This window comes from Pezoporus flaviventris, unplaced genomic scaffold (genome assembly GCF_033815535.1).
Source record: "Pezoporus flaviventris isolate CSIRO_AGI_PZ_B2104156 unplaced genomic scaffold, CSIRO_AGI_Pfla_v1 ptg000131l, whole genome shotgun sequence".
Classification (NCBI taxonomy): Eukaryota; Metazoa; Chordata; class Aves; order Psittaciformes; family Psittacidae; genus Pezoporus; species Pezoporus flaviventris.
In genome coordinates this window covers 1,733,127-1,756,650 of record NW_026892679.1, presented here as the reverse complement: position 1 = coordinate 1,756,650, position 23,524 = coordinate 1,733,127, and the positions used below count along the sequence as shown (strand labels likewise).

The 23,524-nt window shown below is 38.6% G+C and overlaps 1 protein-coding gene across 11 annotated transcripts in view; it reads right to left on the bottom strand.

The window, feature by feature from the left end:
* Positions 1-23,524, bottom strand: part of SSBP2 (single stranded DNA binding protein 2) — a 182,143-nt gene that overhangs the window by 121,426 nt on the left and 37,193 nt on the right. For all 11 annotated transcript variants that reach the window (XM_061478738.1, XM_061478735.1, XM_061478730.1 and 8 more), the window contains exons 2-4: positions 22,073-22,145; positions 16,594-16,655; positions 14,838-14,922 (exon numbers count right to left, since the gene is read on the bottom strand). In XM_061478738.1, the coding sequence (XP_061334722.1) occupies positions 14,838-14,922; positions 16,594-16,655; positions 22,073-22,145 (220 nt within the window). The remainder of the gene's footprint in view (positions 1-14,837; positions 14,923-16,593; positions 16,656-22,072; positions 22,146-23,524) is intronic.

Sequence of the window (23,524 nt, the reverse complement as noted above, 5' to 3'; positions counted from 1 at the left end):
CAAAAAAAGGCAATTTTCACTGACAGAATTCTTCCAGGAGAAGATGTAATATATGTGCTTAGGTAATGGTTGTGTGCAATTGCTTATAACACACACAGAAACAATAAGTCAATTTCTGCTATTAACAAGGCAGTATCTCAACAACTGCAACATTTGCCAGGCCTCATTTAATAAAGTTGAAACACATTTTCTGACACGGCTTCCAGCCACTAATAAATAGAATATCCAATATGTAAGTGACTTACAATCTATTTCTTTAAATATTTCTTTTGATCTCAAACTGAAACTATCAGTAATCTAAAATGGTAAGAGAACAGGTATTTGAATTACTGTGTTTTACTGTAACTTTTTAAAACCAGAAATGTCCTAAGAGAACCAGGGTATACCACATCTTTTATGTGGCCAATCTACAGAGTCCTTTTGGTTAATCCAGTATTACCCAAGTATCAAAAAAATTGCCTATTTGTTAAGAACAAAGATACTACTACAGACACATATACAAACTGAGCCACAACTTGAAAGAATAAACCATGAGATTAGAAGGGTAAGTATCCTAATGCCTATACACACACTCAAGTCTCTTAAATAGGCAGCCTGATTTACAATAGCCAGAGCACCTCTGCAGTTCATCTCACTACAATAAAAGCTTCTGCATACTTCAGAGACTTTGAAGGGGGAAAAAAAAAGGGGGGGAGGGGAAGAAAAAGAAAAGGGCTACTTAAACCAGCAAGAACTTCTAGCCAATCTTTAGGCACGCATAGTTGAGATTTTATTCACAGTGACAAAATCATCAGAGCACAAATTACTAGTTCTTTCAGCTCCTGCTCTGTTTGAACATATTTTTAAGGCGCATAACAAAACCAGAGGTTTTTAACCATCATTCAAACCTAGGCTTTACAGTAATAACATTAACAATGTTAACTGGGCCGTTTCCAGTTAACGCTATTAACAAAACATCCTCTGCTGCTTCTGCCAGCTCTGTTTTTGAACCAGCGGGGGCCTGCGTTACACAAAATCCCACTCCCCGAGAACAGGGGACAGGAACCTCATTAACATCAATCCCCTGTGGCTCACAAGAACAGAATAGCTGGGGTAGCTGGAGTGCACTGCAATGGATACTGTCACTCAACTACCTTTTCAGCTATTAAGATTGATTTATTTTGTATCTTGGTTAGTTGACAAATTAAGAAGAAATTTAAAAAAAAAAACATTTCAAGTTGTAATTTTCCATTTATTTTGAAGTTTTTAGGTCATAGGCTGCTCAACAGCAAATGCACTGTGTGTTAGGCTGTCTAATCCACAGAAACATGGACATGACATGGTCACTGACAAATGTTTCAAAGACTGTGGCAGAGTCAAAGAGTGTCTTCTGGAAGGATGTGAAGGCTCCAGACAACATAATTTGCGTGCCTACTGTGGGATTTAAATACAATACAGCTGATAATAGGTATTAAAAAAAAAAACAAACCACAACCTTCTAGAAACCTCAGCTCTGCCCCCATGTAGCTTATGAGATGTCTAACTGCTACTGCAGCCTGTTTTGTTAAATCCAAGTTCATAGTCGTTTAACTCTTCCCAAAAGTGCCACTTTCTTAGCAGCTTTGCTGTTCAGTGCTTGGACTGCAGTTCCTCTTCAGTACAGCTCCAGAAACCAGGCATTCCCAGCTGAACTACACCAGAAAAACATTTGTGCTCTGCTTCATGGGAAGGGTAGTGGTGACCACCATTTTCCTGAAACAACTGCTAGGGATTCAAACCTCCACTTTTCCTCTAAAAATGGCCTGTGAGCACGGTGAATCATTTGGGAAGTACATAATCATGTATAGTTTTTTTTTTATTTTGGGACCCCTGCTCCCCAGATGGACTGGGCTGCACCACCCTACAACTTCATCCTGTAGCACAAGAGGGTGGTAAGGGAGAAGCATACAGAGTGCAAGGATAATATTTACAAACAGACTATTTAGGTAATTTACAAAACAGTAATCCAGCCTCTAATGATGCCTCCAGTATGCAGAAGTGTCACCTCATCAAAGATTACACTGGCAGTGGTGAGCAAGTTACCTCAGCCCTTCCTTTCTCCTGACAAAACACAATGGTTCCACCAAAAGGAACAGTGCTGTTCAACCACTCATTTTTTCATTCCATTGACCATCCATCTAGAGATATCTTTCTAAACACTCATAGAGCCATTTCTGCATAAAGGTACTGGGAAAAATGAGTTCAGCCTGAAGCAGACACCTTGGACAGACAATTCAGCTGTAATGGCTAAAGTTTAAGAAAATGCTGAGTACTAAACCCAGGCTCTTGAAAAGAATCTGGGACAGACTCCACTTCATAAAAGTATTACGTATATTGAAAGAAAACAGAAAGTTACATTTTTTGTGTGCTTTAAGTAAGTGATAATTAAAAATACATTTATTACTTATAAAGGTTCTAGAACTACTACTATGGGATGAGATGACATCTGGTGACAGCATATAACATTAGAAACCTATTAAAGCCCTCTTTTGAAATTATCTTCTTGGACACGCCTTCAATACTACCTTCCTGAGCTACTCTGGATTTCAGGAAAATGAATATAAGCAATGTCAACTTTACTGTGAAAATTTCCTCTGTTTTTTTTTTGTACCCAATCATTTTCCATCATTCACTCAAGTCATGTTTCCTAAGCAATCATGCAGGCTAAACCAGATATTTTTAAAAAATAATGAAAGCTTAGCTCCTTGTACAGCTTAAAAACATGATTTACGGAACAGAAGCTTCCACAAAACCCTCCACATTCTGTAGTGCTGCAGAAAGAACTTGCTAACAATACCAGTTTTGTTCCAAGAACAAATTCTGCAAATTATCAGGAAAAACAAAAGGGATGTAAAAGAGCTCCCTTTTTTTTCCTGTTAACGGGGGGGGGGGGGGAAGGAAAGGGGAAAGGGGAAAAGGAAATAACAATTTTCCCTATGTCTCACTGCTAAAATGGCAATAAATAAAGCCTCGAATTTGATAAAGCAGGAAGAAGCTTCATGTCAAAGCACGGGCTGAATATTCCTTGGGGTTCAGAGAATGTACCATATAATTCCTTGAGAGTTTACGGTGTTATGCTCAGCTAGCTACTGGAATTAGCCCAGATCCAAGAGACCACTACAGCTGAGCGTCAGGAAGGCCACCAACAAAGACAATACAAAAACTCGAGATGCTGATGGATCCATAAGTTAATGCTGGAGGAAAAGGTTTCCCCAGAGACAGTGAGAGGAAGGCTTCCTACCCTCCAGTGTCAAGGACCAAAGATCCTGCAAATGCTCAGGGTACAGCCATTACACAGCAAGGAAAAAAAGTTGGCAGGATGCTGTTTATTGTTAATTTTGTTTATCTTTCAAGGGAGGAGGGCAGTCACTGCAAATGATAAATTAAACTATCCAACTAGTGGAAAGTAAACTGTTCTGAATGAGCAAAAGCCAAGACAGCAGCTGGATCTGACTCAGGAGTTGTAGGAGCTACATTCTTGTGATCCATCAGTCCCCAAGCCAACACACTTCCAACATATAACAACGGGGGGAAAGCAGCTGAAGCAAGAAAAATAAAGCAGTTGGCAACAGGAGACAGAAAACACCATATTGCTGTACACAGAATAACATAAACCAATTAAAATAGTGGGAAGACAAATGAATTTTGTAAATTAACAGCTAGAATGGAGTAAAAAGCTTTCTGCAGAAATATGTAAAACCCCTCTCCAACAGTTTTGTCCTTTTCAACAGAAATTTTAAGATTTCCTTCACAACAGAAAGAATTGGAAAAGGGTCTCTTTGCACATGAGTATGCAGAAAACCCCAGACTAAATAAATAGCTGGTTTCTATATTGAGGAATAACTCTAAAATCAGATAGTAAACAAGAACGACTCACTGTATTCATACTGTTTCCTATGATACTGATACTGCAAACATATATGAGAATTTAAGAGTATTCACATGCAAAATGCTACCCAGCCATGAAATTGTTCGTCAGATTGGGGCCAAAGTCCCTGATCCTGCCACTGGATCCGCAGAGGCAGATCACAACATCTGTGTTAATGAGGTCGTACTCCACAGGGATTGAAGTGTCTGCCTTTACAAAACTCACTGCAAGTCTTACTCATGTAAAACTGATTTATGAAGTGTAACATCACACTCCACTTTGTGCACTACCTGTACACTTTTCTGCCTGTCTCTTGAAAAAGACATTAAAACTCACCTCATGTATTACATTGCCTTAACTATATTATAGTTGAACTTCGCACATTTCACGGGCTAAAATTTCAGGTTTGCAATACATTTACAGACCTGGAAGCAGAACTGGAAAATGTGTTCCAGATACTCTATGGCTCAGAATATAGTATTTGTCATACACCTTATAAAGAGCTTTGTCTTCCTTTTCCTGTTACAGGTTGTGGACCTCTTCTGGTGTGAATTATGTACAGTACTATTTCTCAGCAGGGTAAATTAGCCTCTGAAGGGTTACAGACTACTGCACTTCAGTTCTGTTATAGGTACCCTCACTAACTGGCATTTTGCGCATGCTACTGTGACAGCTCTATGGAGGTGTCCACTTCAGTTAAGGAAATGTCACAATGAAACAGCATATAATGACAAAATGCAAAGCAGATTTTCACCTTAATTCAAGCTTAAGTTTTTATTGTCCTTGATTATGTCACAATCTTCATCTTTCTCTACGTATACATGTACATAGAGAAGACATTTTTTTCCCCCGTAAAACATTCTGTGCAAGCTCAAGAATCCTTGTCAGCACAACTGCTGGTAATATTAAGACATTAATTTGGGAGAAAATTCAAAAAGACTGTTATCTGTTCTGTGTGACTCATGTTATATAATGTGCACTTTGTATTTACTGCAATGTTTGGATGGTTTGGCTGTGACAGTCCTAGTCAGACATCAATATCCATGTTCCCTCAAGAAGCTTGCCTGCTTTTCCTCCTCATTACTTCGTTTTTCACCACCTCTTGTAAGGCTTAGCTGTTCAGCTGTTCTTAATAAGAGCTGCATGTCTCCCCCAGTTTGTGATCCTCAGGATTCATCTTTCATCATATTAGAGAGCAGATGGAAATTATAGTCCTTTTTTTTCCTGGACTGTGTTAAGCAAGTCTGAAATGAGTCACTTAGGCGTATTAACACATTGTGCAGAAGTAAGACTCTCACTTTCACTTAACGCTGCAGTACTGGCTTGCACTATACACAAGCACATTGCTACACACACATGCACATACGGAAGCAAGCACTTTTGCAGAGCCTTCAAAATACCTTTTCCTAATTAGCTCAGAGAGCAATCTCACTAGCTAAATTGGAACTGCTGAATCCAAGCATCTAATAGAAAGCTACCTAAATCATTTAGCATTATAAACATCAGACAAAATCCTGACAGGGAAAATAAAACATCAGAAGAAAGAATACCAAGGGGAGGAAGAGCACGCAGAGGAAGTGGGCTGTTGAAAGGCTTTAATCCAACATTTGCTCTCTATTGATCAAATGTTTGTTCAGTACTTTATTGATGTAAAGCATTATGCACAGTGTTAAATATTAATGCCAGAAGATCTTTAAATTCAGAGCATTTGTTAGTCAATTTAAGACTCCCAATGTTACTAAGCTTAACAACTTAACAATTTACTTAACCTCCTTTAGTAACTTTCTGGAGCACTGTAAAAACATACTGAGTCCACTATGCAATAAGTAAGAATGATGTGTAAATGTCAACAAATACAATGTTTTTTAATGCTACTAATATAAGCAAATGTTTATAAAGGCGACATTTCTCAATGCTACTTAAAACTCCCAATAGGATGTATCTTCTCATTCTTAAAAGCAAAATAAATTTGAAAGGAGCAAAGTTTCTACAACTTTCGAGGGAATATCTAAGATCCACAAGGTTTACACTTCCATACATTGAATTATTTAAATGCAAATGTACGTATGCATTAAGTGCTTCCACTCCTCTCTCCACTGAAACCTTGATTTTAAGTTCACTCCAAATTATAAAGTTTAAAACTCAAAACTGTAATACAAGTCTCACTGTGGTAGTATAAATAATCCATTATAGCAAACAAACAAAAAAATTATGTATCAGTAGAGTTCTATTCCTAATACATCAGGAGTATTGAAATTTTATGCTGATACATTTAACAACTTCACTCTGTGGAACGGTTGAAGTTAACAACTGTTCATCAGAGCAACCACAGAGGAAAAGAAATAGCAGCATCCTGTGATTCCTATCAATCTGGTTGAACATTTCCAGTGGAGGCTTCCTCCAGGCAGTAACTTATGTCATACATCTACAGAAGAAGTGCCTTGGGTTTATTTTGATTTTAAAGAAAACGCTAGACTTCAGAACACAGAGAACTGAACCCACAGAGACATCTATTCTGGAGTAAAGCATCTAGTAATTAAACAGTGTGTCTATCAACATTAAAAATATATCTTATGCAAACTTTATGAAATGCGGCAAAACATTATTTTGCAACGAGCTTTACCTGTATATTATAAAAAGTTAACTACTGCAAAGCAGCCTGGGCATTGCAGACATTTTCTTTAGTCTTCTGACCTCTACCTCATCCTGTGCACTCCACATTATCTCTTAGACGACTGACTTCAGTTGCGTCTTCAGATACTCGCCTCCTTTACTCCAAGCAGAAGAAAACAGAGTTTTGTCCTATTTCATGAACTTTCATGAATGGTTTCACATATAGTGTATATAGATTTTTTTAGTGTTTTCTTCTAAATAAGTACTTTTTTTTTTTTGCACAGAACATTCCCCCTTATTAGAATGGCCATTATCTCCTATTTTTTTCAATGAAAACGAAGCGTAAAACCGTTCTTAGAAAAGAGGCACTCTTTCAACATGTCCACTGCCTCTCTCTGGGAACTATGAAAGAGAAGCTAAACTGCCTTCAGGGGAGATGGTGGTTCCTCATACAGTCAAAGGCTTCAATTAACTCAAACTAATTATCCATTTTATTTTAAATTCTGAGAAAATTAAATCTCCACTCAAAAAAAAAGAAATGCTGAAATTTGGGGGGAGGAAATGTTGCTTTTTCTCTCTGAGACAAATGACTAGTCATATAAGAAGAGGAGCACAGCACAAATTTACCTGTGAATCTGCCTCTATAAAAAGAAAAAATTAGTGGACGGCATTTCTGCATCACATCTTAACATTTGTGACACAGAGTAGTTAAATCTAGTAATTATATTATCCAGTAGTTGATGGGAAGGAATTATGCAGGAGGATGGCAGAAGCAGAAAGAGCACATCTTCCAATACTTTCTTGGTGGGTTTCTTAACAGGAAACAGAAAGAAAATAAATCTGTATTTTCCTGCAAAAGGGGTCTCTACGATCCAAGGAAATTACCAGTTGCTCAACTCTGAAGAGCAAACAAAACCAGTTTCATAGTCTTGGAGATAACAGTGCAGCACATTGAGATACACCTACAAATAAGGTGGAGCAAATCCTGACACAAATCAATGCAGTTGTGCAGAAAGTAATGCCCACTTTGATTTGGGGTTGGAGCATGATGCTAATTAATCCTTCCCAAGCAACTGCATTAAAGAACATCCACTAGGCAGTAAAATCAAAGACTGAAAAAGTTAAGGCTGCCTGCGCACAATTCTGCCAATGACGCTGTACAAGATTCTCAGACTGTGAATCACTGTCCCTTCTAAACCTTGTAGAAGGGCTGTCTGTCCTCCCATGGAGACATTTACCTCGTTTCACATTAGTGTTCCTATACAACTGACGGCTGAAGGAAGATAAGAATTCTAAGCATTTTATCATGTTTTTTCAGATTTACAGTGTTTTGGTTGCAAATATGATTTCAAAGCAAACATTAGACTTCCTTGGTCTTCTTTAACCTTTCACATCTAAGAATATGTCTTACTACTGGTATACCTGAACACAGACAAGTGAGACATTTGGTGGATAAAGAACTGGCTGGATGGCTGCACACAAAGAGTTGTGGTCAATGGCTCAATGTCCAGCTGGAGATCAATAACGAGCGGTGTCCCTCAGGATCGGTGTTGGGACCGGTCTTGTTCAACATCTTTGTTGGTGACATAGACAGTAGGATTGGGTGCTCTCTCAGCAAGTTTGCTGATGACACCAAGCTGTGTGGTTCAGTTGATACGCTGGAGGGAAGGGATGCCATCCAGAGGGACCTCGACATGCTTGTGAGGTGGGCTGATGCCAACCTCATGAAGCTTAACCATGCCAAGTGCAAGGTCCTACACCTGGGTCAAAGCAATCCCACGCACAGCTATAGGTTGGGCAGAGATTCAGAGCAGCCCTGAGGAGAAAGACCTGGGGGTGTTGGTTGATGAGAAAATGAACATGAGCAGGCAGTGTGCGCTTGCAGCCCAGAAAGCCAACCCTATCCTGGGCTGCATCAAAAGGAGCGTGACCAGCAGGTCGAAAAAGGTGATCCTGCCCTTCTTCTCTGCTCTTGTAAGACCTCACTTGGAGTATTGTGTGCAGTTCCGGTGTGCTCAACATAAAAAGGACATGGAACTGTAGGAACAAGTCCAGAGGAGGGCCACAAGGATGATCAGGGGACTGGAGCACCTCCTGTATGAAGACAGGCTGAGAAAGTTGGGGCTGTTCAGCCTGGAGAAGAGAAGGCTGCGTGGAGACCTCATAGCAGCCTTCCAGTATCTGAAGGGGGCCTACAAGGGTGCTGGAGAGGGACTCTTCATTAGGGACTGTAGTAATAGGACAAGGGGTAACAGGTTCAACCTTAAACAGGGGAAGTTTAGATTGGATATAAGGAAGAAGTTCTTTCCTGTTAGGGTGGTGAGGCACTGGAATAGGTTGCCCAGGGAGGCTGTGAATGCTCCATCCCTGGCAGTGCTCAAGACCAGGCTGGACAAGGCCTTGGTTGATATGGTTTAGTGTGAGGTGTCCCTGCCCATGGCAAAGGGGGTTGGAACTTGATGATCTTAAGGTCCTTTCCAACCCTAACGATTCTATGATTCTATGTCATGATCTCTGCAGAATAAAAAGAGCAATAAAGAAAGGCATTTCATTCGTGTTGATAAATGCTATTAACACAAAAGGGAAACGATATTGTTTTAACAATGGAATGAGATGCTTTCATTTCCTAACTACTTACAAAAAGAAGAAATAACCTGTTCACCGGCTGGACACAAGTAGTACCTACACAGCAAAAAGAATCACATTTGAAGAACATATTCTGAAGGTGGAATTACAGATACAGTGATGACCAGTAAAGACATAAAGGGCCTTCCACAACTGCGCAGAACTCATGTAAGGAGCTGACAGGTAACTCAGACAAAATGCATTGCTTTTGTTACAACAGTCCCTGATCATCGCTGAGGAAGTATTTCATGATCCTGTATCATCACAATTTGGCATTTGTCCCATCAGTGACACTGAATCTATCATTTTGTAGATTATCTCTGAGGTCTTCCTTCCTTCCCTCCCCAGTACTTGTCATCTCTTGTACTTAGCGATGATTGTAAGCTTTTGTTCTGATTTTCTGTTTTAAGCAGAAGGAGTTAAGATGCACTCTCCACAGAAACAGACAGCTGGAAAACAGAATCTAGAATTCAATTTTCAATAAGAAAGCTGGGAAGACCTAGAAGCACAAGCTGCTGTAGCTAGGCTACCTTACAGGAGATCACAGTAGCAAGAGCTGGGAAGGTGTCATGGGTAAAATACAGTCTGGTAACTCGTTCACTCACCTCTCCCCCTTCTTTCCCTCCCCCTACTCCCGGAGGGACGGAGAGGAGAATCGAAAAGAACGCAACTCCCACATGTTGAGATAAGAACAGTTTAGTAACTAAGGTATAACACAAATCACTACTGCTACCACCAATGATAATAATGATAAAGGAAATAACAAGGGAAGAGAATACAACACCTCACCACCAGCCGACCGATAACTCACCCCCCAAGCCCAACCAAGCTCTGACCCATACCTCCTCCAACCCTGCAGTCTCCCAGCCCTTCCGGCTAACTCCCAGTTACATCCTGGGCATGACGTGCTGTGGTATGGAATAGCTCTTTGGTCAGTTTGGGTCAGGTGTCCTGTCTCTGCTTCCTCCTGGCTTCCCCTCCTCCCTGGCAGAGCATGAGGCTCACAAAGTCCTTGGCCAAACCAAAACATCATTGTTATCAGCTCTGTTCCCGAGCCGAAAGTCAAAACACTGCACTGCACCAGCTACCAAGAAGGAGAAACATGACTGCTACTGCTGAACCCAGGACAGAAGGCAAGAAAATCAACAGCTAAAACAAGTTCTTCCATCCCTGAGACACAAAAGGCAGAGGAGTAGTTCCTGTGATAGACTACCTGGAAAAGACTGTGTTTAAGTTAAGCATGAGTTCAGAGCACCCAGAGCATTCAGCAACAAAATACAAAATTTCAAAAATCATTATGAAACAGAGTAAGCTTCTGTGCATTTAGATCAACAAAAATCTGCACCTAAAAGAGGGTTTTGTGTGGGTTTCAGAAGTAAAAACAAGTTTAATGAAACTAAACTAAATCTATCCTCATTGCAGAATAGAGTTTCACTGTGCTGTGTGAAAGTAAGGCTTGAGATTTACAGTCACTTCCAACTAATGTGTAATCATGCCTTCAGAGAACATCTTCTCCCAGGTCTTTCATGGCAATCTTCAGTCCAAAAAAAGGATGTAAAAATATTCATAACCACTCAAATTCCAAGTACTACTAACGATAAATGAGGGGGTTTGGGGCATTTAGGGCAGGCAAATGCCTCAGTTCTGCTGAAGGAAGATGGGTCCAGAGAAGAAAGTGGTTAATTTTTTTTAATCATAAGTGCAAAGTGCACTCTGCAAAGTGCAGAGACACAACTTGTTCTTATGAAAGACTCACAAAGAGATTTACCAGCCATCCAAATGTCCAAACACCATGCCAAACAACTTCTATGAAAATTTGATTTATATCACTATGACCTTTAAAAGGACTAATCTGGACAGAACTGATTATAGCATAGTCTTTAATACACCCTACAACCCTCAGATAAAGCTAAACTCCTTTTCATACAGCTAACAAGTCAGGCGGAAACATGGTATCAGCTTATGAGACTGTACAGTCTCTAGGGCAACAAATGTCTTTTTTCTTATCCTGCAAATTTCCTGGCATTCTTTTGGAGCCCATAAAAACAAACAAGATACCCTTACTCAAATCAGAAGTGATCTTTCAAAGAGCTGTGAGGAAAACACCAATAAAATCTTACCTGAAAAATAATCAAGATTTTACTAAAGTAAATTTTTAGTAGATTTTAGAAAAATAATCAAGATTTTACTAAAAAAATTTTACTTGTGAGAATTAATGGATCCCTCTTTGCACAAACACCACATGGAAGAGCTTCCATTGTAAGGACCATGAGAGAGGGACACTGGACTATAAAAAGATCTTAACTGTTACGTACAGAAATAATCTTGTAAAGAAATACTTTTCAGGTATCCCTCCCCACACCCAGGGTACAGAGATGTGGGTGAATGGCCAGGCCTGAGGAAAAGGAGAATGGTTACTTGTGGCAGTCAGAAGTTCGTTGGTAAGGGTGCTGCTGAAAAGTCATCATTCTTCTTCTCCAAGTAATCACAAGGTTTATATTTTATATCCCCCCCTTCTGACCCAGTATGTTTTCATGTTGTAAAGAAGCGAAATGAAGGCAGGAAACAAGATGAACATTGGAACCTGCTTCTTTCAACAGAAGATTTCAGTTCAAAACCTAGAAAAATGAGATCTTAACTAGAGATGAAGAGGTAAAGAAAGAAAAACCCATTTTACAGTGACAGTTAAATTTTGTCTCAGAACATCTATGTAAATGATTTTTCACAGGACTTCAAAGCACACAGAAGTCTTCCTCCAAGAAAAGTAATAAGTACCTGGAAAAGAAACACAGGGGCTTTTCTGCTCCAGACAAGCTATTTCTACCACAATGGCTGCAGCACCAATAGCCTAGGTGAGCAAGCACCACTTTTTTTTCTTGAGTTGCCTAAAATATGAACAATTTCTAATTCTAAATCATTTACATTAAAACTTCCAGGCCAGGACCCATCTCCCTAATCCAGCACAGTGACTTTCATGACACGCATGTCTTTTCAAGCCTAAAAATATATAAATGTACCTAAAGAGTTCAGAATCTTGATCACTCAGAAGAAAACATTTCCAAGTAAGTCTTAATAGAAAATAAAAATAGAGTCCCTTTTAGATAATATGGAGGACCTGCAAATACTTAAAGCACCAGAATGACTACAGAAAATCCCCTTTTTAAAGTCAGAATAGGCCTTCGCTTTTCTATTTATTGCATTTTTAGTACTGATGAACACTGTTAGTACTGCAAGCAGTTACAGCCTCCACCTTGCAGTCACTTCATGTTCCTGCTGTCAGACATGAAAGATTCTTCTCTAATTAGCTTGATAAATACCAAAAGTTGTATTAGTACAGTCTGAACACAATGAAATAACACTTCCAAACTCTTTCTCTGCAGAACAAAGATGCTACTATAGAAAGAAACCTGTATGCACATACATATAAGAAAGTTTATATGACAGCTAGTGAAAAGAATTTGGGTTTACTGTTGTTTACGCAAATAGCCAAGAACAGACTCAGAAGTACAGACTGCTAGGCACAGACAAGTTGAGACTCAGTTTTCTTGATTAGGCAGAGCTGATACTAGAGGGAACTGCACAGGCACTCTTTTCCAGGACAGCATTACAGAGTCCAAGGAAAACCCTGCTAGTCTTCTAGAAGCATGTAGAAGCATACCATGATTTTATTTACCCTTCATCAGACATGACTTTATACAGTAACTTAAACATCCAGACAATCACAAAACTGTACCACACACAGATACATCGTAATACACATCATAATGCAGACAGAACTGAGCAACAAGGACATGTGATATTTCAAGACCTGTAGAAGTTAAAAACACTGGAAGGGTGATGCCAGCACAATATTTTTTTACTTGCTGTTATTTTGCTTCACCTACTCAAATTCTCAGTGTATCTCAAAATTTAGATTCAACAGCAATCAATGAAACTCTCATGCGTTTAAAGAATAGTAGGCTCCACTCCCTTTTATATTTCTAAGTTCTTCTTCACTGAAAAATTCCTTTCACTGATCAATTTGTTTTGCAACTATTTCACAACATCTACATCTCTCAGATTTTGGGCTTTTTGTTTTATATTTTGAATGCATAATGCTCCCCACTTAAGTCAACCATCATACTCTGGATTCTTATCTCTACAGATTTAATTCACTGATGTCATTCCCTGCAGACATCGACTATTACTGTAAAACTATTTATACTTCAGTAGGGAATAAAACCATGCTCTGATAACGGAACAGGTAAAAAAGATTGCAGCAACTGTAGTTGTAAGAGTTACTTAAAGAATACGCTTTACCAAGTTGGTTGACCTTGACACCTCTGTGGGTGGAAGACTTCCTTATAACTCTGCTCCTCCCTCTGACACACTTTTATTTGTTAATTATCACTAGTGGTAAATGTAGCCCAGGCATGACTGTGCAAAACTGTCCAAGCTGATTTACTAGTTAGCCTTTACCAGTTAGGGTATTAACGGTTCCAGCTGTGTTGATGTTTACAATGTAAGTCACTGCCAAGTACAAATAAGTTATCAACATTAACTCACATACAGTGGGATGTCAAGATGTTATCAGATTCTGACAACAGAAAAAGGAAAATGGCCACGTAGGTGATTCATTTCCAGTTTTCCAAATCTGTTTTTGTAAGACATTGGGATATGGCACTGTAACTTTAATTTTATCTGTAGAAATATTGTTCTGCAGCAAGTAGGCAGGATTTCCGAGACAGTGGAAAACACTCAAGGAAAGAGACTTCAGAGTTGAACGATAAACTCAAGCACGGTCAGTAAAGGATTTTGTCAGTAAAAATGAAATCACCAGATGGACAGAAGCTCATGTAGTAAAGGAATCCAACTGAATTCCATCCTAACTCTGGAATGAAGCTACACATTTCTGGGGAACTCCATTTATGCTATGAGAATGGAGAAAGTGGAATGAAACTGTTACAACATTTTGGACCCTAGTTTCTAGAGTAACATGTCTATCTATTTATTTATTTATATTATTCTTCTTCTTGTCATCATCAACAACCTCCTCATCATCATAATCATCATTATTATTAATCATCATCACCACCATCATTATTATTATTATTAGTCCTTGCAGGCAAAACACCAACAAACTCTCTGCTGGGATTTGAACTAAGTTTCAGAAGCATCAAAAGTGGCATAATAATTTTGCCCTTTACTCCTCCCATTCTCTTGGACCACATGATTTTACATTTAACTTACTCTATGGCACCTACGTGTTTATTATGCTGATGAAAAACACCTACTTCAGGACACAAAAATACTTGGAAAACAACTACATTTTAAGTGAGTATGACCCTGACAGAGGCAAGAGGATCAATTCCATCTGCTTTTTCTTCAGCATCAACAGAGGACAGATATTTGGACAGGACACATCTGTGCTTCCATTTGCCTTGTGCCTTTGTCACCAGTCTGATGTGTTCACGGTGGGGTGGACAGAAGAACATTCTTCGTTTTTCATTAGCACACAGGACAGCACTTTTGATCTCTGAGGTAGCTTACAGGAGTTATTATGTTGCTGGGCAATCAAAGCATTAGGCATTCCTAATTCTAAGGCATTCCCAAAAAACTGAGAACTTACAAATATGACACCTACAGTTTTGAACCACTGTGTTGCAAAAAATATTTCTCTGTTGTATTTATACATACAATTAATGAGAGTGTGGTAAAGACACACAAAACTTACATAGTCATGAAAGGCTTTTGCTTCACTTGAATGTTCACATGTTTCTCGTCTTTCCGGAGCTGCACAGTACAGATCCCAAAATACACTGCAAGTTAACAAGATACAGAGATGGTGAGAAGATCATTGTAGTACTCGTACAGATTTTATGGTGTATGCACACCACACATGCATGTTCATATATAGAAACAGACATACCACTTCCTTGCCAAGGGATGAAAACACTTGACTCTTAAGAAAGAATTTAGCTTTGCAAAACATCTATGAGAATTCAAGTCCTGATATCTGCTTCTATGAGGAAAGCAGTGCTGTATTCCTTTAATACCACTGTAGTACAGACCAGGAAGATAGTCTAATATAGAACGTTCAAGTGTATAAAGTGTATTATTGAAGATTTGCATTTAACCTCATCCCTCTGACAACTGCTGCAATTAACTATCACAAAGTGTGGGAAGGGATGGATTTGTAGTAACATGAAAGGGCAAGAAACTGGAGAGAAAATTGGGAGCTCTTCCAAGGTCCGACACAGGCCTTTAAAGTTCCCAGAGAAACAGGTGTGTGTGGACAAGAGTAGGAAATAGATGGTTATGTTCTTGTTAGTGAAAGGAAATTATAGTGCTCCCACTGGTCTTTCTCCCCTTCAAATAGAGTTATACATGTATCAGTTCCAACACAGAGTTTCTGGAATGAAACTATGTGTATGAAAAAACAACTTGAAAGGATTTTTTTCTTTTTGCAAGAGTTTCAGAGTGTTTTTCTATTGGTTTAGACTTAATCCTTTGTAACTCAGTCCAGCATTGTAATAAGGAATGTGGGCAATTTCAGCACTCTGATGCAGACAAGCAAAATTAAGGATAATGCAGACATCAGAGATACAAGGGACACACTTTTCTTAGACAGGTTCCCATCACATAGCTAAAAGCTGTGAAAGAAAGGTCAATGAAGGTGTCATATACACCTTCCATGCAGCTGTACAAATCACTTGGGTTCAAAATGTTTAAAAATGTTAATTTCTTGTACTCCTGATAGTTGGATATATTCTCTGCAATTCTTTCAAACACAGGTATACTGGATATATTCCAATCAGGTGACAACTAATAAATATCACAGCTAAACAGCACTGACTGTGAACGCTCTTCTCTCCTTGGGAATTCTACACACACAAACTGGTGTGTCTCTGCACACCAGTATATGTAAGCACATGCCACCATGCATAAAAAATTACAAGTCATCCTCATGTCTACTCATCTTCTGAGCTGAGAGAAACTCTGCAAATGCAGACACTGCAGCACCAAGCCCATGCTAATGCACACTGCCTCCCAAAAAGGCTAGTAGCTTGAGTTCAGCTAATTTCTGTCAAATCCTATTCCCGTGACTAGAATGTGGACTGTATGCTGAGGAAACTCGCATCTGTATGCAGAGTCTCTGTACTTACAGGTTTATTTTAATGCAATTATTTAGGATATGTAGAATAATCTCTTAAATGCACCACTTACCAAAGGTGGTGAAGAAAGATATGCACACCACCTTTTTCAAAGCGGCTTTCTTATCAGCACGCTACAGTGTTTTCCTGTATGTATTATCTGTATATTTTTCCATATCTAATTTTCTGTTTTTTTCATTCCTTAACAAGAAACTGGCTCTTGATCCTCATCTTCATGTTCCTTTTACAATGTTTACCTGAATTTCTTGCCTCCAACTGCTAGAACTAGCAGCTGGCATATTCTGAAAGTGAGAGGAAAAGAAAATTGATACTTACCACCACCAGGAATGCAAGAATCCTGGGGGCTCCCCCAGTGTGATGTTTTTTTCCCATCTTATCTAAAACAAAACATAAAAATGGAGGTGCACGTTTCTGATGATGGTGACTAAAAAGCATTACATAATCCATGCAGACGGGGGGGGGGGGGGAAGAAGAAAAGGTTTTGTAGTTATGAAAGGTTTTATCATCATCAATTTCAGCAGCCATATCACTTCATTATAGTTACTAATATAGCTGATGCTTAAATTAAGGTTTTCTTACTTCAATAAAGCATGTTTTAGAGTATTTTTTGTTTAGATTCTATTTTATTTAGATTCTGAATACAATGTTGTTAACAATGTGCTTTGTATCACTCCACTGAGATGCGCATTATTGTAAGGTCAAAAATGCATGACCAATGGAACAAAAAAAAAAGAAAGTGTTAAAAAGTACCCTTAAAATGACGTAAAAGATTTTCCAAGGAAAACTAAGAAAAACATAGAATACAGAACTAATGTAACTGATTCAGCAGGTGGCAGTCTTCCCTCCACATCCAAAGCAGGCACTGTTTTATAATCCTCAAGGAATGCTTTACTGTTAGAGGTACATTAGCTATAACTCCTTCTCCCACCATGCAGTGACAATGATAGTTTGGCTTGGTTTGTCTGTGCTGGCAACCCCTCCTGAACAGCTACGCTGGCTGTGATTTCTTTCCCACCCAGAAAGCCTAGTTTGCTTAAAACTGTTTTCAAAGGAAATGCTATTTAAGAACTCTTATTACCCTTAACTTCATACTTTTCTTGTTAACCAGCAAACCTATAAAACAACATAACGCACAGTGAACAGCATTCTGCCTCTCTGCAATGATTCCCAAATGCTGTGTCTTAGTGATAATCACACGACCATTTTATTGAAGCCATAGTCATTAGTTTGCCCTGAACTGCAAAATAAAGTACTTTGGGCTATAATAAACCCTGTGCAACTGCTGAAGGAACTCTGCTGCAAGTAACTGAAAGTACTGCTGAAATCCACACAACACTGTACAGAAGAAATGCCTCATGTTAGAACTGGGTAGAAACTACGGCGTTGCAAGCACTCCAAATTCCTCCAGTTACAACTATACATAGCATTCTTTCCTGTCCAATTTCGTTAATAAAAATTTTGTTAAAAAAAAACAAATTGTATTCTGCTCTAGAGACAGAAGTAATGGCAGACAGAGGATTGTTTTAATGAAATGCTTAAACAGCCTTAATATGAAAGACATTTAAAGACATATCTATAAAAGTACATAAAAGCTTTCTATAAAAGGCAGATATAGTGTTCATTCTGCTAGAGGCATTGGTAAACCTGGCATTTTCCAAAAGAGAATAAAACTGATTCTCAACTTGATTTCCACATCTAATTCTTCAGAAATTTATACACATCCAAGTTCTGCCAATAGCTTGGAGGAGAATATGTAGCCTGTATACCTTAAAATGTTCTTTGTACTCATATTGAGTAGCCTAGAATAATTTTGCTATATTGTATAAATGCAAATATTCGAAACTAATGTCTCTTAAAAGTATTTTTAAAATGTAACCTCGAGGCACTACCACTTCTGTTGGTAAAGCAGAATGATCCAACTGCATGGCATTTAACCTCACAACCACCAAGTAACAGTAGTTAATATATAAAAAGCATCATTTTAAAAGCTGCTGTTTAAGCACTGGCAGATAAAAGTATTTATAAAAATGAAAAATGCAAATAAAAGCCAAAGCTACTGCGAAGGTATTACACACTCTTCAAATAAACTTCTCTGAGGCATGCTTGCTTCTCACATGCACTGGTAATGGCTTGGAGAGACTTGTGTTAATCACCAGGAATACTGAGCACCTCTTCAAAAGCAAGATAATGAAGAGATTCAGCATACAACCAAAACAAAAAACGGTTAGTGAAGTTGAAAAATCATTCACTTAAAAGTTAAAATCATGTCTGTGTATAAAGCCCTCACTATGTCTAACCCGTATCCTCCTCTTCAAAGCAGGGCTTAATAGGGAAATTACCCATTTCACAGATCTTATCCTAGTCCTTTTTAACAGGACATATTTAATATTGAGAAATTTATTCAGAGAAGGAGCATGAAGGGAATGCAGAATTTGGTCTTGTTTGGAGGGAGTTTGTTTCGATTTTCAAACTAAAAAAAAAACCCATGCTTCTGTCTCACATGGCAGATGTCACTCTGTCTGATAACAGAGACTTAAAAAGAACGAATTATAAAGAATTAATTTAGGAAAAATGCCATCATTGACAACTGTATTGATTAAGGTCATAGCTGAGGACTGATTAACTGGGAAATGCCCACCTTCCTGCTCCAGCCAATTCTACTATAAACCAATACGATACAGCTGCTGGGTTACTTCATGCCATGTCTTGTGAAAGGAAGTAAATTTGCAGACCAAGATACCAGAGTTATAGCCAAGAAACTGAAGGTCTGCTACCAAGAGATCCAGGAAAATGCTACATGAGTTTTAGGCCCTGTGTTTCAGAGATGGAAACAACAAAGCTTTGAAGGCTGTCCTCACAAGGACCACAAAGCACAGCCCACCTTGTACTTTAAAGCTTAGCAAAGCACTTCCTAGACCCTACTGACTCATAGAACCACAGAATCACAGAAAAGCTCAGACTGTAAGAGCCCTTGAAAGATCACCTGGTGCAGCCTTTTGTGTGCAAGAGAACTGTGCTTGTTTTTACTGGTAGAGAGTTAATTTTCTTAATAATAGCTAGTATGAGGCTATGTTTGGATTTGTGCTGCAGTGTTGGTAACACATTTTCATTATTGCTGAGCAGTGCTTATACCACCACCAAGGCCTTTTCTGCTCCTCATTCCACCACCGAGCTGGCTAGCAGTGCACAAGGAGCTTGGGGGCACACAGCTGGAAACGCTGATGCCAACTGACCAAAAGGGATATCCCATACCGTACGGCATCATGCTCAGCATGTAAAGCTGGAGGGAAAAAAAATGAAGTGGGAATGCTTGGTTCGATACCATTTGTCTTCCCAAGTCACCATTACACATGATGGAGCCCTGCTTTCCTGGTTGTGAATGAACTGCGTGACCATGGGAAGTGGTGAATGGATTCTTGCAAGTGTCCAAGGCCAGGTGGAATAGGGCTTGGAGCAACCTGGTCTCATGGAAAGCGCACCTGCCCGTAGCAGGGGGCTGGAACTGGACAACCTTTAAAGTCCCTTCCAGCCCAAAACATTCTGTGATTCTACAAGAATTCCTTAGTTTGCTTTCCTTGTCTGTGCAATTTTTCCTTTACCTATTAAACTATCTTTACATCAACTCACAAGTTTTCACACTTTTCTGATTATTTCCCTTATCTCACTGGGGATAGGGAGGACCAAGTGGCTGTGTGGGGCTTAGCTGTCCACTTGGGTCAAACCACAACAGTCCTTGTGGCACCAAAAAGGACAGTAATGGTTTAACCCCAGATAGCAACTAAGCACCATACAGCCACTCAGTCAATTTTTTTCTTGTATTAAGATGAAACCCCTCCCTGTGCAACTTGTACCCACTACTCCTTGTCTTCTCCAGAGAAAGCCTCTGTCTTCTTTGTAGCCACCCTTTAAGTACTGAAACACTATGATGAGGTCTTCCCTGAGCCTTGTATTTCCCAGGGAGAAAAGACCTAACTCCTTCAGTCTTTCCTCATAGGGCAGATTCTCCCTTTAACTTGTGGATAAGTCGTACAAAATTTAAACTAGTTACAGAGCACTACAAAAATATACGACTGCTTAGGACTACCATGTCCAAGTGAGGGTTAGGTTTTTAGTCTTTGTCATTTATACATACATAGGTACCACTGCCTGCTATATAGCTCAGACAATTTATGTATGCTTACTGCTTTTACACCCCAACATTCAGTTTTAGAGTTACTCTGAACTATTTAATCTTCTTCTACTACTTGTCGCTTTAACTTCTGCATTTTAGTTTAGTTTCTCCAAACTACACTAGTACACAGTTTTCTCAACTAGAACCTGTCCACCCATATGCAATTTTTTCCAGGGTTCTCTGTATCAGTGATTACAACCATTCATAAGTATTGCCAGCATAGTATTTACCCTTCTGCACTGCTAAGGAATGAGGTAAATAAACTCACAGCTTCGTGTGAAATCTGACATCTCATACCAACTCTATTATTTGTCCCTGAGCAGTGTTCACCATCTTTTGGCTACTATCGGTCTTAATTTGAAAGATTTTTTATATTCTTATATTCAGAATTCAGACCTGAGAATATAACTGAACACTGAGTTACTTTCAGAAGCTAAGTAAGTTTCTAAGCCCTGTACTGAATGTTTTCTAGAAACCAAATGTCACACCAGTTATACTTCTGCCAACTGCTTATTTTGCAAATATATCCTAAAAACAAAATGAGCAAAATTAATATTGCATAGTGTTTTATTTACAAATGACAGCTGTTTTGGGAAAGCCAAGATTATACTTCCCATTATTTTCTCTCTTATTTTTCCACTGCTTTACCAAAGAGGAAAAGCTACTGTCAAAAACATACTTTACCATAAACTGATATCACCACAATTCTACCCCTTTTCCTTATCTCTGCTATGTGAATTCTTTATAAACATCACAAACAATGACCTGGGTTCTCATCCTCCCCTCTCCCACCTCCAAAATGTCATCACCAGCACAGTAATTTCATTAGCTTTTGGAGAAGTATCAGCTGAAGCAGCGAATACTCCTAGTGAAACATCTTGCCTATTTTTCTTCACTTCTTCTAACTATCAAACTATTTTTATTAGCTTAAAGGTTCTCATCAAATAAACATTAAAACCAGTAATAAAAGACCTCAATATGTTTGGTGTACAATATTTCTGTATCTCAGATTAAGTGTAAAATGCTAAGGAGACATAATTTACTTCAATCTTCAAAAGAGGCATACAGAGTCTTTGAAAGACTGTGAGAAACAGTAACTATTGTGTGAAGGTGAAAATTCCATTAGCAGTTTAAAGTCTAAGAAACAGGACCTAAATGGTTGCACTCATAATTGATTTGCCAGATGAAAAGAAGTGTTGGGAAGCATAGTAAGAATACACAGAGAGCTCAGCAGTGCTAAAGAGAATGAGAACTGCATGTGTGTAACAACAGGTTGTAAAGTACACAATCATTGTATAACTTGGAAGGGTACATAATTCACAATGAGGTATCAACAATAAGGTTATAAAAAAATAGCACTGTTGACGCGGTCTCTAGCATGCACATTTATTACAAAAAATAGATTAATCTGTGTTAGCAAATCGTAGAACAGGGATAACAAATCACAGCAAAAATACTTATGTAAAGGTGTGTTAAATGACAAAGCGGCTACCACTGAACCAGAAACCTACGCTGATCAACATAAAGGCTGTCAGTGCTCCTTATTCTAGACCCATGTACATTTAGTTCACTCGCACACACTGAAAAGTTGTGTAAGAAAAAAAAAAGCATGGGGAAACATACCTCTGATAAAAATGTCTGGGCTGATTTCTGTGCTCCTACATGGAGCAGATACTCATATACATACAGTGCTAATCTGGAAAATAAATAAAAAGGACAATATTTAGTATTGCGCATTTGTTTGCTCCTCTTCTTTAGAAAAAAGTTGCACTCTATTACCTTTCACAAACCACTGCATAGTGAACATGTCAAATCTATTACCTATACCAGAATTTTTAAACTAGGCATGTAGGTCAGTGCAAGCAGAGGCGTTTAAATAGTAGTTAATATTAAACCCCCAAATTACTTAATGTCAACATTTTTAGTTGTATTTGGACAAGTGCCCAGTGAGCTAACAACTGACCTACTGCTGCTCTGTATTTGCCCACTCCATGGTGTGCTTACTGTAAATACAATACATTCGTGCAGAAACATGGATCATTTTTCCAGATGATATTTTTTCACATGTGGAATGTGTCAAGCCTTTAGCACACTTGAACAATAGCCTGTGTTTATTCAAAGAACATGCAAACTTAGGGCTGCATCAGTGACAGTAATCCCATCTACGGCATGCAGTACAACCACATCCCTCGAGATTTTTAGATTAATTCAGACTTGTGCATCTAGGAGCTTGGATCACAACACAGCTACAAAAAAAAAAATAATAGCTTCAAAGGAGCATCCAAAAAAATTATATTCAGCATAACCTAGCCACATCTTCAACTAAGTCCAAAGAGGCAGCATTAGGATCTCACTGCAGAAAGAGGACTCCCTTCCTGAATGATTCCCCGCCAGAACTTGAGCTGGGAAGCCCTGTTCAACAGCCAAATAACAGGGAAGCAATAACAACAGCCAATTTATATAGGCTATGTAGGCTAGATTTGAATTAGAAAACTGAAGAAGTAAGGATTCCTATTCCTCAGCTGACACCTCAGGGAGGATCAAGTCTGTCTATATGTTTCAAGTCTTTTAAAATGAAATCTTGTTTTAAAAGAATAATTTAATAATGCTTGGGAATTGTCTATGAAACATTTCTGTTTGTGAAAAGAAGATAAAAAAGTCAGTCTGTGAGTCTTTCAAATTTGGTAGCTGAACTGTTTTTAAGAAGTAAAATATATTTTCATGCACTCTCTGATACCCTGCTATTATTATTTAAAACGTTTTACTATTCATATTCAAAAATATGTAGTTCAACTAAACAAAGTAGAGAGGTAGAGAACCTATTTTCCTGTTACTGTTCAAAACGTTATGCAGTATTAGATGTGGTAACTGTCATCATGCCACTGACAGAGTAGCAATTACAGCAGTAACTTATTATGTCTGAAATTTTAAAACCTAGGACAGGCATTCCACAGAAGATTGCATGTACATTTCACTGTACATGCAATACACACACTACTTTACTCTCTCTCCGACGTAAAAATGTTTTCGCCCCCAGATTGAAAGAAAAAATTACATTCAAACATGTGACTGGTT